At 34.9% G+C, this 16160-nt stretch overlaps 1 protein-coding gene across 1 annotated transcript in view; it reads right to left on the bottom strand.

Moving 5' to 3' along the window:
* LOC121370552 (inositol 1,4,5-trisphosphate receptor type 2-like) overlaps positions 1-16160 on the bottom strand; it is a 132415-nt gene that overhangs the window by 55267 nt on the left and 60988 nt on the right. Inside the window, 8 exon segments of the mRNA XM_041495896.1 lie at positions 422-558; positions 2020-2127; positions 3291-3378; positions 9729-9841; positions 10758-10812; positions 11141-11234; positions 12415-12544; positions 14042-14173. Coding sequence (XP_041351830.1) covers positions 422-558; positions 2020-2127; positions 3291-3378; positions 9729-9841; positions 10758-10812; positions 11141-11234; positions 12415-12544; positions 14042-14173 — 857 coding nt within the window.

The following is a 16160-nucleotide window of genomic DNA, read 5'->3' as shown; positions in this document are numbered from 1 at the left end:
TGTTAGTTTGTCTATTTACTTAATGAGCTCTGACAGAATGTGTGTGAGTTTGTCTACTTACTTAATGAGTGCTGACAGAATGTTTGTGAGTTTGTCTACTTACTTAATGAGTGCTGACAGAATGTTTGTGAGTTTGTCTACTTACTTAACAAGCTCTGACAATGTTTGTGAGTTCATCCATCTGGTCATTCTACTTACTTAATGAGCTCTGATAGGAAGTTTGTGAGTTTGTCTACTTACTTAATGAGTTCTGACAAAATGTTTGTTAGTTTGTCTATTTACTTAATGAGCTCTGACAGAATGTGTGTGAGTTTGTCTACTTACTTAACGAGCTCTGACAGGATGTTTGTGAGTTTGTCCACTTACCTAACAATCTCTGACAAAATGTTTGTGAGTTTGTCCATCTGGGCATTCTACTTACTTAACAAGCTCTGACAGAATGTTTGTGAGTTCGTCCACCTGGCCATTGTTGAGTTTAGCTGTAGCGAGACGTCGCAGTGTCGGCAGCATCGTCTTGAGGTCATTCACAACATCTACACACTTGTCTGTTATGAGCACCTGAAAGACAACAGCATGCTTGTGTACAAAGGGTACTGAAAACTTTTGTTTGATGGCAGATCGGCACATTTTAAAGTATGGCTATTTGATGTTTAACACATGCTTATTTAGACATTTGGTCGAGAAAAAGAAAGAAACCCACTGCTACCATATAGACTACTAAGAAAAACAGCAAGATATCTTTAAATGCAGTTTCCCCTAGATGGCTCACATGTAGATGTAGTAGTCATGGGATAATGGTTGACATGGGAGGAAAAACCAAATTTAATTACAGTACAGAATACATTCTGATGCATGTCTGGATGGTATTATTGTTATCACCATCATCATCTTATAGCCATCATCATATCTTATAATAGTCATCACTACCATCATCATCAACTTCAACACTATAATAATCACAATCATTGTCATCATCATCATTATCATCATGCATCACCACTTTCATCTTCATCACCACCATCACCACCATCATCATTACAATTACTATAGAACAAGCATTATGAGAGAACTACTAAAGCAATACATGTCCCCTACCAAACTGAAATGTGTCTTTTATCTCCTAAATTCAAGGGCCATACTTCTGTGAAAAGAGGGTAAATGACCATAAAAGTTAAACTTGATCAGTAACAGTACATGATAATGTACATTTCATATCAATATCTTCAGGCATTGCAAAACAAAAGTCTGGAAAACAAATTTTCACTTCTCCTAAGTTCAAGGGTCATAACTCTGTCAAAAATGTGTGAATCATCATTAAAGTCAAACTTGATCTGTAACAGTACATGATAAAGCTATACACAAAATTGCAGGTCAGTATCTCAAGGATTTCTAAAAAACCCATCAGCAAAACTAATTTTCGCATCTCCTAAGTTCAAGGGCCATAACTCCATAAAAAATGGATAAATCACCAATGAAGTTAAACTTGATCTCTAACAGTACATGATAATGTACATTTCATATCAATATCTTCAGGCATTGCAAAACAAAAGTCTGGAAACTAATTTTCACTTCTCCTAAGTTCAAGGGTCATAACTCTGTCAAAAATGTGTGAATCATCATGAAAGTCAAACTTGATCTGTAACAGTACATGGTAAAGCTATACACAAAATTGCAGGTCAGTATCTCAAGGATTTCTAAAAAAACCATCAGGAAAACTAATTTTCGCATCTCCTAAGTTCAAGGGCCATAACTCCATAAAAAAAATGGATAAATCACCAATGAAGTTAAACTTGATCTCTAACAGTACATGAAAAAACTATACACAAATTTTCAGCTCAATAACTCAAAGCCTTCAGCAAAACACATCCGGAAAACATATGTGGGACAGATGGACAGACAGACAGACAGACAGACAGACAGACAGACAGACAGACAGACAGAAGAACAGAGATGAAACCTATAGTCCCCCTCTGGTTGGACCGGTAGGGGAGTAATAATTACAACAGTATATATTCTGACCTGTGCCTGGACGGCTCTGCTGAACAGATTGTGGTGAGCGGAGAAGTACCGATTCAACAGGTGCATGGAGTGGCAGACCATCTCATCATAGTCGTACTGTGACAAATCCTGCAAGCAAAGGTTTATATATTTACACTTTTAAATCAAAACAGCAATCATAAACAAGAGTTCAAAAAGAAAACTGCAGATTTTTCATCATAAACTTTGGTTTAAAAATATTTGTTACCATAAAAAATAAGGCCTCCTTCAGCATTTTACAACAATATAGTCACACAGTCAACATGACATAGACATGGTAAATCAAGAATTAAGACTATTCTTAAAAGAGAAAGAATGGAAAAAAAAGAAAGAAAGAAAGAAAGAAAGAACGAAAGAAAGAAAGAAAAAAGGTACACACGGAAAATTATAGTTCTGGCACTTGTCCTTTTGCACATATAGATGGTTTTTTAGGCTCTCGTCTCAATGAAAATCAATCTTTGGAGTGAGCTTTATCTGTATGGTCCTTAAGTGGACATTCCTGAGTTTGATGCAATTTTTAACATGTTATCGACTAACAGATACTTTTCAACGATTGTAATTACATACCAAATATATTTTTCTGCATAAAATATTAGTGGCTGTATATTGAATGTGTTTCTGATTGTTCTAATATTTGTACTAGGTCAAATTTCATTTTATTTCCTAAAATATAATTTTTTCATATGTACAAAATTATTTGAAAACAAAATCCAGTTTGGGCTTCTTACAAATATTAAGACGACCAGAAACACATTAATTATACAAACACTAATATTCTAAACAAGAAAATATTTAAGTAATGTAAGTTTAATTGTAGAAATATTTTATTAGCAGGAAACATCTTACAATTCAGCAAACTCAGGAATGTCCCTTTAATCATCTGACACCATATAACCAAAATTAAAATGTGTTGAGTGCGTTGTTAAATAAAACATTTTTTTCTTTCTTCCTTCCAACCAACCTTGCCATTCCTTCCCTTTGCTCATTTCTAGAAAACCCCTATATCAGGCACAGCAGAAGCAAGTAGACATTGTGGGGGGTGGGGGATGGTGATTGACATTGAGTGTCTTGCATTCTACAAGTAAAATTCATCTCTGCCTTAAGATTTACTACCAATTTTGATTCAGCACCCCGTCCCGTTTCCCCCGCCTCCCGCTCTGTATATGACTTTGCTTTTTACAAGTATCAGCTACATGTATTCTCTAAAAATTAGGTGGATTTGTTTTTATTGTAAACTACATTTAAAATATTACCAGCAATATTTCTGTCATGTCATAATTCTTGAAGAACGACGTCTCTTCCCAGATTTCATTGAGTCGTCTCAACGCTGTTTTGCACACACTAAAAAAAGAAATAAGAACCTGTAAAAATAATCACTCTAAATCACAATCTGATTAAAATTAGCTCTACTGGTATACCAATAGATCTAATAACACTGCGTGGACTCACATGTCCAGGTGACATTTCATCTATAAATAATTTAAATATCGACCAATTACACATCGCCTTTTATACTGTTATTCAAGAGCATACAATTTCTAAAAATATCGGGCGAGACTATTTATGCAATATGTGAACTTGCTGGTCTATTTCAACATTCAAAAACAGGAGGGAAAGTGCAGTAATAAACTCTGGATTGTATACTAGTATAAACAGCTTTTATGGCTATACCATCACAGGGTGTTTTTTTCATCTTGAAACAAATTTTATATAAAATTTTACATGAAATTAGTTTCCGGCATACTTCGTAATTTACCCGAATCATTTCATATACCCTCGGCATAATCCCGAATGTTTTCAAATTCTTTTCACATCACTGGCATGATTTTGCAAGTAAAGTTTTGATTGGTCGAATGAAAGGTCAACTGGACATGAGCTCCAATGGGATGCTGTTAGATCCACAGGTAATAGTAATTAACCAGTGGAGCTAATTTTAATTAGATTGCCTAAATCATGAAATCAATGTAATCAATGCTAACCAGCTAATTATCAATGTGTGTTGTAAATTACAACTTGTAATTAATAATACAATAATAATAATGATTATTCAAATTATCACATTATAATTGAAAATTGAATGGTTTGGCTCTAGAAATACTGATGTGAGATGATCAATTCTAAAAATCTAAAATCGATTGTTGTAAAAAATGTTTAACCATAATCATTCCAAAAGCTTAGGGAGCAGGACGTAGCCCAGTGGTAAAGCGCTTGCTTGATGTGCAGTTGGTTTGGCATTGAGCCCCGTTGGTGGGCCCATTGAAATATTTCCTGTTCCAGCCAGTGCACCACGACTGGTATATCAAAGGCCGTGGTATGTGCTATCCTGTCTGTGGAATGGTGCATATAAAAGATCCCTTGCTACTAATAGAAAAATGTAGCGGGTTTCCTCTCTAAGACTATATATTGCAATTACCAAATGTTTGACATCCAATAGCCGATGATTAATAAATCAATGTGCTCTAGTGGTGTCATTAAACAAAACAAACTTTCCTATAGCTTAGATAATGGGATTAATATAAATATGCTTGGGTTTGTCTTTGTTTTCATGTGTACATAAAGAAACCAGATTAACGGTAAACAATTTAATTTGTAGAGTCTGTGCCTGGTTCTAAATGGGGAGTATTATGTTGTTGGTAATATATGATGTCATATTAATGTGAGTAGGTGATCGGAGGTCATCAAGCAACAGTTTTATCAAAATATTTTTATTAAAACCTTCATTATAAAAGCTTTCTTGTAAATTTTGTAGTGTTAAACAATGCCAAATAAAAGAAGTTACTTGTTCAGCCATCTTTGTCTGTTTGTGTAAAATAATAATTTATTTATCAAATGGATGGGAGAAAAAGACTCCATCATATGTGGTCATGTGGGATAAAAAAAAACAAAAAAACACTCTCAGTAGTGGAAATTTCGATCCTGGGACTCGACAAGCCTAGTCATGGGTTGAAATTTCCACCACCTCGGGTGTACTTTTTCTGTCCTACATGACCTCATATGATGGAGTCTTATGATCTGATCTCTAGATGATGAAATTCGAGGTTATTCCCAACATTGCTCTAGATCAAGTGTTGAAACATACAGTGAAACCCCTCTAAACCGGACACCCTCGGGACCAAGCAAAATGTCTGGTGTTAAAGAGGTATCCAGTTTAGAGAAGTTAAGTTCTGTACTGAATTCTAAAAAAAGGACAGTGATAAATGTCCGGTTTTGAGGGAATTGCAGTGTACAGGTGGTCCGGTTTTGAGGGAATTGCAGTGTACAGGTGGTTCGGTTTTGAGGGAATTGCAGCATACAGGTGGTCCGGTTTTGAGGGAATTGCAGTGTACAGGTGGTCCGGTTTTGAGGGAATTGCAGTGTACAGGTGGTCCGGTTTTGAGAGGTTTCACTGTACATGTACCTAATATGTTAAGACAAAAACTAGCTGTAATTTGCCTTCTTGTTTTCTATAGCAGTGGCATTTTCATATACGCACTTTCTAAAAGACAAGACAGCATATCTTATAATCTGTTTATGCTGCATGCTGACTGCACATAAAACTGCAAGATCTGTATTAAGTCCATCTTTAAATATGATATCATTAGCTCTAATCCAATGAGTCAATAGATAATCATACTGCTCAAATATAAGGTAGTGGTGGTGGTGGTGGTGGTGGTGTATGTGTGTGTGTGGGGGGGGGGGGAGAATCAGCCATGTCAGTGATTGGAATTACTGAAAAAAATTAAGTTTTTTTTTTTTTATCTCATTAATGCAAGCAGGGCTACACATGCAGCTCTGCCGCTCTCCAAATTCGCCAATTGCGAATTTCAAATTTTTTAATTTGGTGAATTAATTTCATGAATAATTGATATTTTGATAATTGGGTTTCTGCCATTTTTTTAAGTTTAATAAATGATTTGGCGAAATGTTCTGCTGACCCAGAGCTAACCTTGGCAAGTAATGCCAATTTCTTACACTTAATATTATTTATTCAACCAAATACAATAGGCTTAGTGCCAGAAAGGTACAACATTTTCAAATTACAAAGAAACCTTGAATCAAAGATGGCAGTATTTTAGGATTTTAATTAGGCCCAAACATTTACCAGAATAGCAATGACACAAGAAACAAATTACTAACAATGTTAATTTAGCTATACAAGCCTCAGTTGAAAAGTGGTAATAGTGATGAAATCAAATAAAAAGACAATCTATAATATTCATTAGATGAAAATGACACTTAACCCCAAAATCCAGGGGCCTAATTCACTAAACTCTTGCAACTTTGCGATATCGCAGTGCAATGCTAAAAGACTTGCAAAGAGGATGCATTGTTGTCTAGCAGAGCCTAAGAGAGCTTTGTGAATTAGGCCCCTGGAAAAGGTTTTAAAAGAGAGAGTTTTACTGTGAGTTTTTCACTAAAGAACAAGGACAAGTTTTGAAGCAGTGTTAAAATCAGGAATTTCTAACAAATCAGAACGATTTTTATCTCTATTTCTTGAAATCAAATAAACAGAATCATATTTAAAAACAAACAATCATTAAATAAACAAATGTTCCTGAAAAAACAAACAAAAAAACCCATATAATATTCTAAACATCACACAAAATTGTTTTTTGAAACAAAAAAAACTAAAATGTTTATTGAAAATAAATAAAAATAAATATTTATGTTAATCAAATAAACAAATTTTTAAATCCTTGAAATGAAATAAACAGAAACTATTTATAAAATGAGATGATTACAAAAACAGCACACACACAGTTATCAAACCATGCTCATACTGTACCTGAGTGATAGACACGTAGAACTAAACACAAAAATTAACATCTCAATCTATGTTTACAAATCACGTCTGTCATTTTGAAACAATCCTCAAGTTGTCCCAACAAGGTGTAAATTAACCACTGAAAACCATCAACCCACACATCTATCCACCCTCCCTTCTTTCTTCCTTCCTTCCTTCCATCCATCCATCCATCCACCCACCCAAGACCCACCCACCTACTCACTCACCCACCCACCCACCCACCCACCCACCCATCCATCCATCCATCCATGCATCCATGCATCCATCCAATTCTGAATGAAAAACTGTAATAAGTGATTAAGGCCGTCTATAGGACAGCTACTCCCAATGAGATGCTTTACTGGAGATGCTAGCCTTCTTGCACTGCCACAGAGAGGACTGCCACTCACAGACTAGATTACTAAATGAAAACAACATTCACCCATCAACCATACAACCAAATCATCTATCTACCAATTCATCTAACAATCCAGTTCATCCCTTATCAAAAACTGGTAATATTTAAATGCTTTCATACCTTCATTTTCTGTTACAATGATATTATGGTTTTTTTTTTTTCTCCATTATTCTAAACAGAGGGTGGGACGTAGCCCAGTGGTAAAGTGCTTGCTTGATGTGCGGTCGGTCTGGGATTAATCCCCATCGGTGGGCCTATAGAGCTATTTTTTGTTCCAGCCAGTGCACCGCAACTGCTATATCAAAGGCTGTAGTATGTGCTATCCAGTCTTTGGGATGGTGCATATAAAAGATCCCTTATTGCTAATGGAAACAAATGTAGCGGGTTTCCTCTCTAAGACTATATGTCAGAATTAAATGTTTGACATCCAGTAGCCAATGATTAATAAATCAATGTGCTCTAGTAATGTCGTTAAACAAAATAAACTTCTTCTGTATTTCTTCTAAACAGCAAACAATAAATAATTTATTATTTGAAGGAAAAAAAAACCTTAGTCTTTAAAAGAAACTAAGTGTTCCCTGGAAGAGAGAGAACCTTGAAAGAATATAGGTACATTTAAGTCAAGTCAAATATTATCTGAAACTTTAGAAGAGTCGAAAATCACAAAATATGACTACCTTTTGTATTTTTTGACATCCATGACATGACAATCATCCAAGAACTATTGGTACTTGACCTTTAATTGGACAAGATCACAAACTGACTAAAGTTCAACCTTTCTGTTATGCAAACTCCAACAAGGGATCTTCTTCATTAGCAGTAGGCGATATTTTGGTTGATATCATTCCAGAGAGGACAGCACTTACCAGGCCTTTTCAAAACAGGAGTGCAGTGATGGATGCTCACTTTACACTCACCCAAAGATGGCTATTGGTGAGTGTCATCATTTTGTTCACTTTACACTCACCCAAAGATGGGAATTGGCGAGTGTCATCATTTTGTTCACTTTACACTCACCCAAAGATGGCTATTGGTGAGTATCATCATTTTGTTCACTTTACACTCACCCAAAGATGGGAATTGGCGAGTGTCATCATTTTGTTCACTTTACACTCACCCAAAGATGGCTATTGGTGAGTGTCATCATTTTGTTCACTTTACACTCACCCAAAGATGGGAATTGGCGAGTGTCATCATTTTGTTCACTTTACACTCACCCAAAGATGGCTATTGGTGAGTGTCATCATTTTGTTCACTTTACACTCACCCAAAGATGGGAATTGGCGAGTGTCATCATTTTGTTCACTTTACACTCACCCAAAGATGGGAATTGGCAAGTGTCATCATTTTGTTCACTTTACACTCACCCAAAGATGGCTATTGGTGAGTGTCATCATTTTGTTCACTTTACACTCACCCAAAGATGGGAATATTTGGCGAGTGTCATCATTTTTCTTTATTACTTGTTACGATGCTTACTTTTAAAATATGTAGAAAGAATCTCTTTATTTATGATATTAATTATGATACAAAAAAAATAAGGATACATGTGCTATTTAAGACCAAATTTAATTGAACTCTAGAGTAGTTATAAAATACAAAAATGTAATGTGTACTGAATGTCGGCACTGTGAAACTGACCACCAGTAACATGGTTAATCTTCTGACTACTTCAGGTGAGATATCTCGCCCAACGTCACACCAGTCGACATACTGTATACACTGTATACAGTGCAATCCCCAATTCATATTTCCCTGTTTTGCACACGACACTCACTGGAAGCGATTTAGTAACAGGAAATGGAAGACAAGTTAACTTCCTGTTTCTTTAGATTGTTTTTTCAATGGATTATACCTTGGAATTTTGAGTTGAAAAAGTGGTTTTCGGCAAGTATTTTTGGTTGACAACAATGGTGGCACGTCATGATAATTTTCAGGGATCGATATCTGATTGTGACAGTTAATTTGATAATAAATTTGATAGTTTTACCAACAACGAAAATCACCAAATATTGGGATATGAATTGTAGTTGGGAATAATGGACATAAATACTGGACAGCTGGCCACAAATGCCTGTAAGTAAACGCAACTTTCATAAAATATCATAAAAATTAGAAAAACCCACGAAAATAATACTTACTGATTCAAATATGCACTTTATTTTATGTATTTATAAAACATTTAAGTGAATATATGTGAGTAAAAATTATAAACTTGTACCCACTCAATGTGGTTTTGGTCAAAAATTAATCCAGTAGTCTAAAGGTTAAATTCCCAATACTGTGGATCAGTGTTTTGGTTGCAATCAACATTTGCTTTTACTATTTATCTTTTACCCGTTCTTTATTTCCATCAGAATATTATCATGAGAGCAATGGAATGCTGTCCCACTGTTTTCCAAACAGAAAGGCTCACATACCATGGCATTTTGTATGTCAACAGGAGAAAACTGCTAACAATGAGAACAGCATGGCATTGCAGCAGCTCAAAAACCAAAACTAACATACCCAGGATTTTCACTGAGTTGAAACGTCTCATTGAGCAGAACTCCTATTTCAGGAGGTGGCATGTTGGGATGTATGGCCTGATTGTGGGTCATCTTGAACATGTTCATGAATTTCTGAAAATAATATAAACAAATATATATACAGTCAGACCTTGTTACAACCGTCATTACTACAACATTTACACCATCTGACCATAAATTATTGGGAACATACGTACATCAATGTTATTCTGTTCATTACACTAGAATTCACACCTTCTGACACCGACAGAGCAAATTAGGAACAAACATGCATCCGACGTCTTAAAACACCTCTTTACAAAAACATTACATAAACACAGATACCGCAGCACGTTGGCAGTACACACAGCCACTTAGAATCCTTGATCTCCCGCCTTGTTTAATATATTTAATGATGTTGTTTAAAAACAAATATAATGTATGTATGTGTATTTGTTGTTTTTAATAATAATTGCAATGCATTAATTATTTAACTGCTATTCAGTCATTAGTTAATGTTAATTAGTATTCTTATTACATTATTTTGGCAATGGAGATAACTCATAACAATTCGATACACCGGCAAGTTGGATATAATGAAAAAGTGACCCAAGGACGAACATAGTCATTGTAATGAGGTCTGACTGTATATATATTTTGTGTGTAATTTATTATGACGTTTTGTACACCCATCTGATGAGAAACAGTCGAAAGAATTAACTTTTATTACACACAAGATATTGCTCGTGTCATAACAATCACTTAATATCTAACTAGTGTAATATTAACGCCTTCAGTCAAAAATGACATTTGTGGGATCAAATACACAATAACACCCGCAAATCTAAAAACTCCATGTGGTTATCTCCTAAATATATTTCTAGTTACCCCAATGTTAATAACTAGCCCAAACTGGATTTGGTCTCCCAATACTATCGTATTTACAAATATATATATATATATATATAAGGAAATAAAATGAAGGCAAAACAGAGACAGACAGACAGACAGACAATAGAAATATCCTTACCTCCATTCTCAAGTTGAAGATGAAATTAAAGAACAGATTGAGCACTTCTAAAGCTCTGAAATATAAACATTCACACATTATTTTACTGTATATTACACCATATCCAAATTTACATCCCATAGAATACACTTTGTATTTAATAATACATATTAATATTTAAAAAAACAAATACACTATTACAGATAATTACATTATTCACATTACACATACAACATAAAATGCTGTAACATGTTAGATTAAAAACTAAAAAGGATGAAAAATTTACACGCAACATGTTGGATTTTAAAAATGAAAAAGGTTGAAAAACATACATATAAAACACTAGCAGGGCAGGATATTCTCTGTTTTGTTATTCAGAATGATAAACAAAATCTATAACTCACTGTATTTTGGCATCAACGATTGCTTTGGTTTCGGGACTTTTCTGAAATCTTCCAGTTTTCCTAAAGTACTTGAGTACTTCTTCACCTTCCTTACCTGCAAAGACCACAACAGGGTACCAGTATTATCAACCATAAAAAAAACCCAGAAGAAAATGCCATTTTTTAAAATCCACAATTTTAATCATTTGCTCTTTTGTTGTCACCATCTTCTTCTTTTTTTTTGGCTTGCTAATTGTAATCTATAACAATTTTTAGAAAGCTTTGTTTCTAAATAAAATGAAAGATATGTGTTTTGAGAATGTATATTTAAGTATTTTAATTATTTATAAACTTTCTGTACTGGCATGTATCATATATTTTAAGGAATATAACATAAAATTATATAGGCATTGCAAATAATATATCTAGTTATATGCATATAAGTCTAAAACAGGTATAGTGCTAAAGCCTAAAGAAATTCAACTAGGGTGTTTCTGGTTGCCCAGTTGACTGATAAATGTTTTGATTGATAAATGTTACGAATGAAAATTAATTTCTCATTTATAACAGATAAAAGTAGGTTATACCTAAGATTAGATCTAAAGTTAAAAGTTTTATTTTGTTTAACAACACCACTAGAGCACATTTATTTATTAATTATCAGCTATTGGATGTCAAACATTTGGTAATTTTGACATACAGTCTAAGAGAAGAAAAAAAAACCTGCTACATTTTTCCCTTAGTAGCAAGGGATCTTTTATATGCACCATCTCACAGATAGGATAGCACATACCAGAGCCTTTGATATACCAGTCGTGGTGCACTGGCTAGAATGAGAAATAGTCTAATGAGTTCACTTATGGGAAGGAAGGAAGGAAATGTTATATTTAACAATGCACTCAACACATTTTATTTACAGTTATATGGCATCAGACATATGGTTAAGGACCACACAGATATAGAGAGAGGAAACCTGCTGTCGCCACTTCATGAGCTACTCTTTTTTGATTAGCAGCAGGGGATCTTTTATATGCACCATCCCACAGACAGGACAGTACATACCACGGCCTTTGTTACACCAGTTGTGGAGCACTGGCTGGAACGAGAAATAGCCCAATGTGTTCACCGACGGGAATCCCACAGACAGGCTAAGAGTAGATCTATGCTTGATTCTACATGACTGTCACTAGACAACAGTACGTACTTTGCATGTTGGGATACCACTGTCAGTACATGCTTTGCATGTTGGGATACCACAGTACATACTTTACATGTTGGGATACCACAGTACATACTTTGCATGTTGGGATACGGTTTGTCATTGCGTCCGTCCAGCAAACTCATCAAGGGCTCGAGGAGGATCTTGATGTCAGACGACTTGTGGAAAAAACCGTACTTCACCAGACAGTGCACCAGATGTAGAACCTGGCAAATAAATAAATTAATTAATTAAAAAATAATACAACATTAGACTAAATAAATAAATAAATACCAGATTAAATAAATACTGCATTAAATAAATAGATAAATAAATAAATAAATACCAAATTAAATAAATAAATACCATATTAAATAAATAAATAAATAAATACTGCATTAAATAAATATACACACATGGTATATACTGTAAATCTGAAACAGAAAAAGTGTAATTGCAAATACACACTGTAGATAACAACACAAAAATTACACAATGTGAACATGTGCTAGGCTGCATATTCATGAAAAAGCAAGTCACAATATTAATGTGGTTGACAGTTTACATTTCATACATTTACATAAGCTGATTGTTTGAATTATAGTATACCTGCTGCACCAACATGTTGATTGAATTAAAGTATACCTGCTGCACCAGCGTGTTGTTTGAATTATAGTATACCTGCTGCACCAGCGTGTTGTTTGAATTATAGTATACCTGCTGCACCAGCGTGTTGTTTGAATTATAGTATACCTGCTGCACCAGCGTGTTGTTTGAATTATAGTATACCTGCTGCACCAGCGTGTTGATTGAATTAAAGTATACCTGCTGCACCAGCGTGTTGACTGAATTATAGTATACCTGCTGCACCAGCATGTTGACTGAATTATAGTATACCTGCTGCACCAGCGTGTTGACTGAATTAAAGTATACCTGCTGCACCAGCGTGTTGATTGAATTATAGTATACCTGCTGCACCAGCGTGTTGATTGAATTATAGTATACCTGCTGCACCAGCATGTTGATTGAATTAAAGTATACCTGCTGCACCAGCGTGTTGATTGAATTATAGTATACCTGCTGCACCAGCGTGTTGATTGAATTATAGTATACCTGCTGCACCAGCATGTTGATTGAATTAAAGTATACCTGCTGCACCAGCGTGTTTTATGAATTAAAGTATACCTGTTATACCAACATGTTGTTTGAATTAAAGTATACCTGCTGCACCAGCGTGTTGATTGAATTATAGTATACCTGCTGCACCAGCATGTTGATTGAATTATAGTATACCTGCTGCACCAGCGTGTTGATTGAATTATAGTATACCTGCTGCACCAGCATGTTTTATGAATTATAGTATACCTGCTGCACCAGCATGTTGATTGAATTAAAGTATACCTGCTGCACCAGCATGTTGATTGAATTAAGGTATACCTGCTGCACCAGCATGTTTTATGAATTAAAGTATACCTGTTATACCAACATGTTGATTGAACTAAAGTATACCTGCTACACCAGCATGTTGATTGAATTAAAGTATACCTGCTGCACCAGCGTGTTGACTGAATTATAGTATACCTGCTGCACCAGCATGTTGACTGAATTATAGTATACCTGCTGCACCAGCGTGTTGATTGAACTAAAGTATACCTGCTACACCAGCATGTTGACTGAATTAAAGTATACCTGCTGCACCAGCATGTTGATTAATTATAGTATACCTGCTGCACCAGCATGTTGTTTCCGATCTCCGATGCCGTCATGTCTCCGTTGGTTTCCAAGAACAGTGAGATCCAGTCTCGCAGAGTTGGGAAGTATTGGTACGTAGGGGAGCTTGTCTTGTCTAACAAGTCCTGTAACAGAAAACAGGTCTTCAGTAAAAGAGACATCATAACATGCTATATATAGCTATAATTCAAATATAAAAGAAAATACTGATAACAAGTGGGATATGAATGAATGAATGAATGTTTAATGACACCCCAGCACAAAAATACATATTGGCTATTGGGTGTCAGAAAGGTAAGTATATGAAATATGATGACAAGTGGGATATGAATGAATGAATGAATGAATGTTTAATGACACCCCAGCACAAAAATACATATTGGCTATTGGGTGTCAGAAAGGTAAGTATATGAAATATGATGACAAGTGGGATATGAATGAATGAATGAATGAATGTTTAATGACACCCCAGCACAAAAATACATATTGGTTATTGGGTGTCAGAAAGGTAAGTATATGAAATATGATGACAAGTGGGATATGAATGAATGAATGAATGTTTAATGACACCCCAGCACAAAAATACATATTGGTTATTGGGTGTCAGAAAGGTAAGTATATGAAATATGATGACAAGTGGGATATGAATGAATGAATGAATGTTTAATGACACCCCAGCACAAAAATACATATTGACTATTGGGTGTCAGAAAGGTAAGTATATGAAATATGATGACAAGTGGGATATGAATGAATGAATGAATGTTTAATGACACCCCAGCACAAAAATACATATTGGTTATTGGGTGTCAGAAAGGTAAGTATATGAAATATGATGACAAGTGGGATATGAATGAATGAATGAATGTTTAATGACACCCCAGCACAAAAATACATATTGGCTATTGGGTGTCAGAAAGGTAAGTATATGAAATATGATGACAAGTGGGATATGAATGAATGAATGAATGTTTAATGACACCCCAGCACAAAAATACATATTGGCTATTGGGTGTCAGAAAGGTAAGTATATGAAATATGATGACAAGTGGGATATGAATGAATGAATGAATGTTTAATGACACCCCAGCACAAAAATACATATTGGTTATTGGGTGTCAGAAAGGTAAGTATATGAAATATGATGACAAGTGGGATATGAATGAATGAATGAATGTTTAATGACACCCCAGCACAAAAATACATATTGGCTATTGGGTGTCAGAAAGGTAAGTATATGAAATATGATGACAAGTGGGATATGAATGAATGAATGAATGTTTAATGACACCCCAGCACAAAAATACATATTGGCTATTGGGTGTCAGAAAGGTAAGTATATGAAATATGATGACAAGTGGGATATGAATGAATGAATGAATGTTTAATGACACCCAAGCACAAAAATACATATTGGCTATTGGGTGTCAGAAAGGTAAGTATATGAAATATGATGACAAGTGGGATATGAATGAATGAATGAATGTTTAATGACACCCCAGCACAAAAATACATATTGGTTATTGGGTGTCAGAAAGGTAAGTATATGAAATATGATGACAAGTGGGATATGAATGAATGAATGAATGTTTAATGACACCCCAGCACAAAAATACATATTGGTTATTGGGTGTCAGAAAGGTAAGTATATGAAATATGATGACAAGTGGGATATGAATGAATGAATGAATGTTTAATGACACCCCAGCACAAAAATACATATTGGTTATTGGGTGTCAGAAAGGTAAGTATATGAAATATGATGACAATGCAACTAGTTGAAATTTGTTTTGTCGGGTGGGACATAGCCCAGGGGTAAAGCACTCACGTGATATATCAAAGGCTGTGGTATGTGCTATCCTGTCTGTGAGGTGGTGCATATAAAAAATTACTTGCTACTAAAAGAAAAATGTAGGTTTTCTCGCAAATACTATACATCAAAATTACCAAATAGCCGATGATTAATAAATCAATGTGCTCTAGTGGTGTCAAGAAACTTTTTAAACCTTTAGTTTGTTTTGTTTAATGACACCACTAGAGCACACTGATTCATTAATCTTCGGCTATTGGATGTCAGACATTTGGTAACTCTGACACGTAGTCACCAGAGGA

The sequence above is a fragment of the Gigantopelta aegis genome, chromosome 1 (assembly GCF_016097555.1).
Source record: "Gigantopelta aegis isolate Gae_Host chromosome 1, Gae_host_genome, whole genome shotgun sequence".
Taxonomy (NCBI): domain Eukaryota; kingdom Metazoa; phylum Mollusca; class Gastropoda; order Neomphalida; family Peltospiridae; genus Gigantopelta; species Gigantopelta aegis.
The sequence above is the reverse complement of the archived record's forward strand: the minus strand, read 5'-3'. Positions and strand labels throughout refer to the sequence as shown.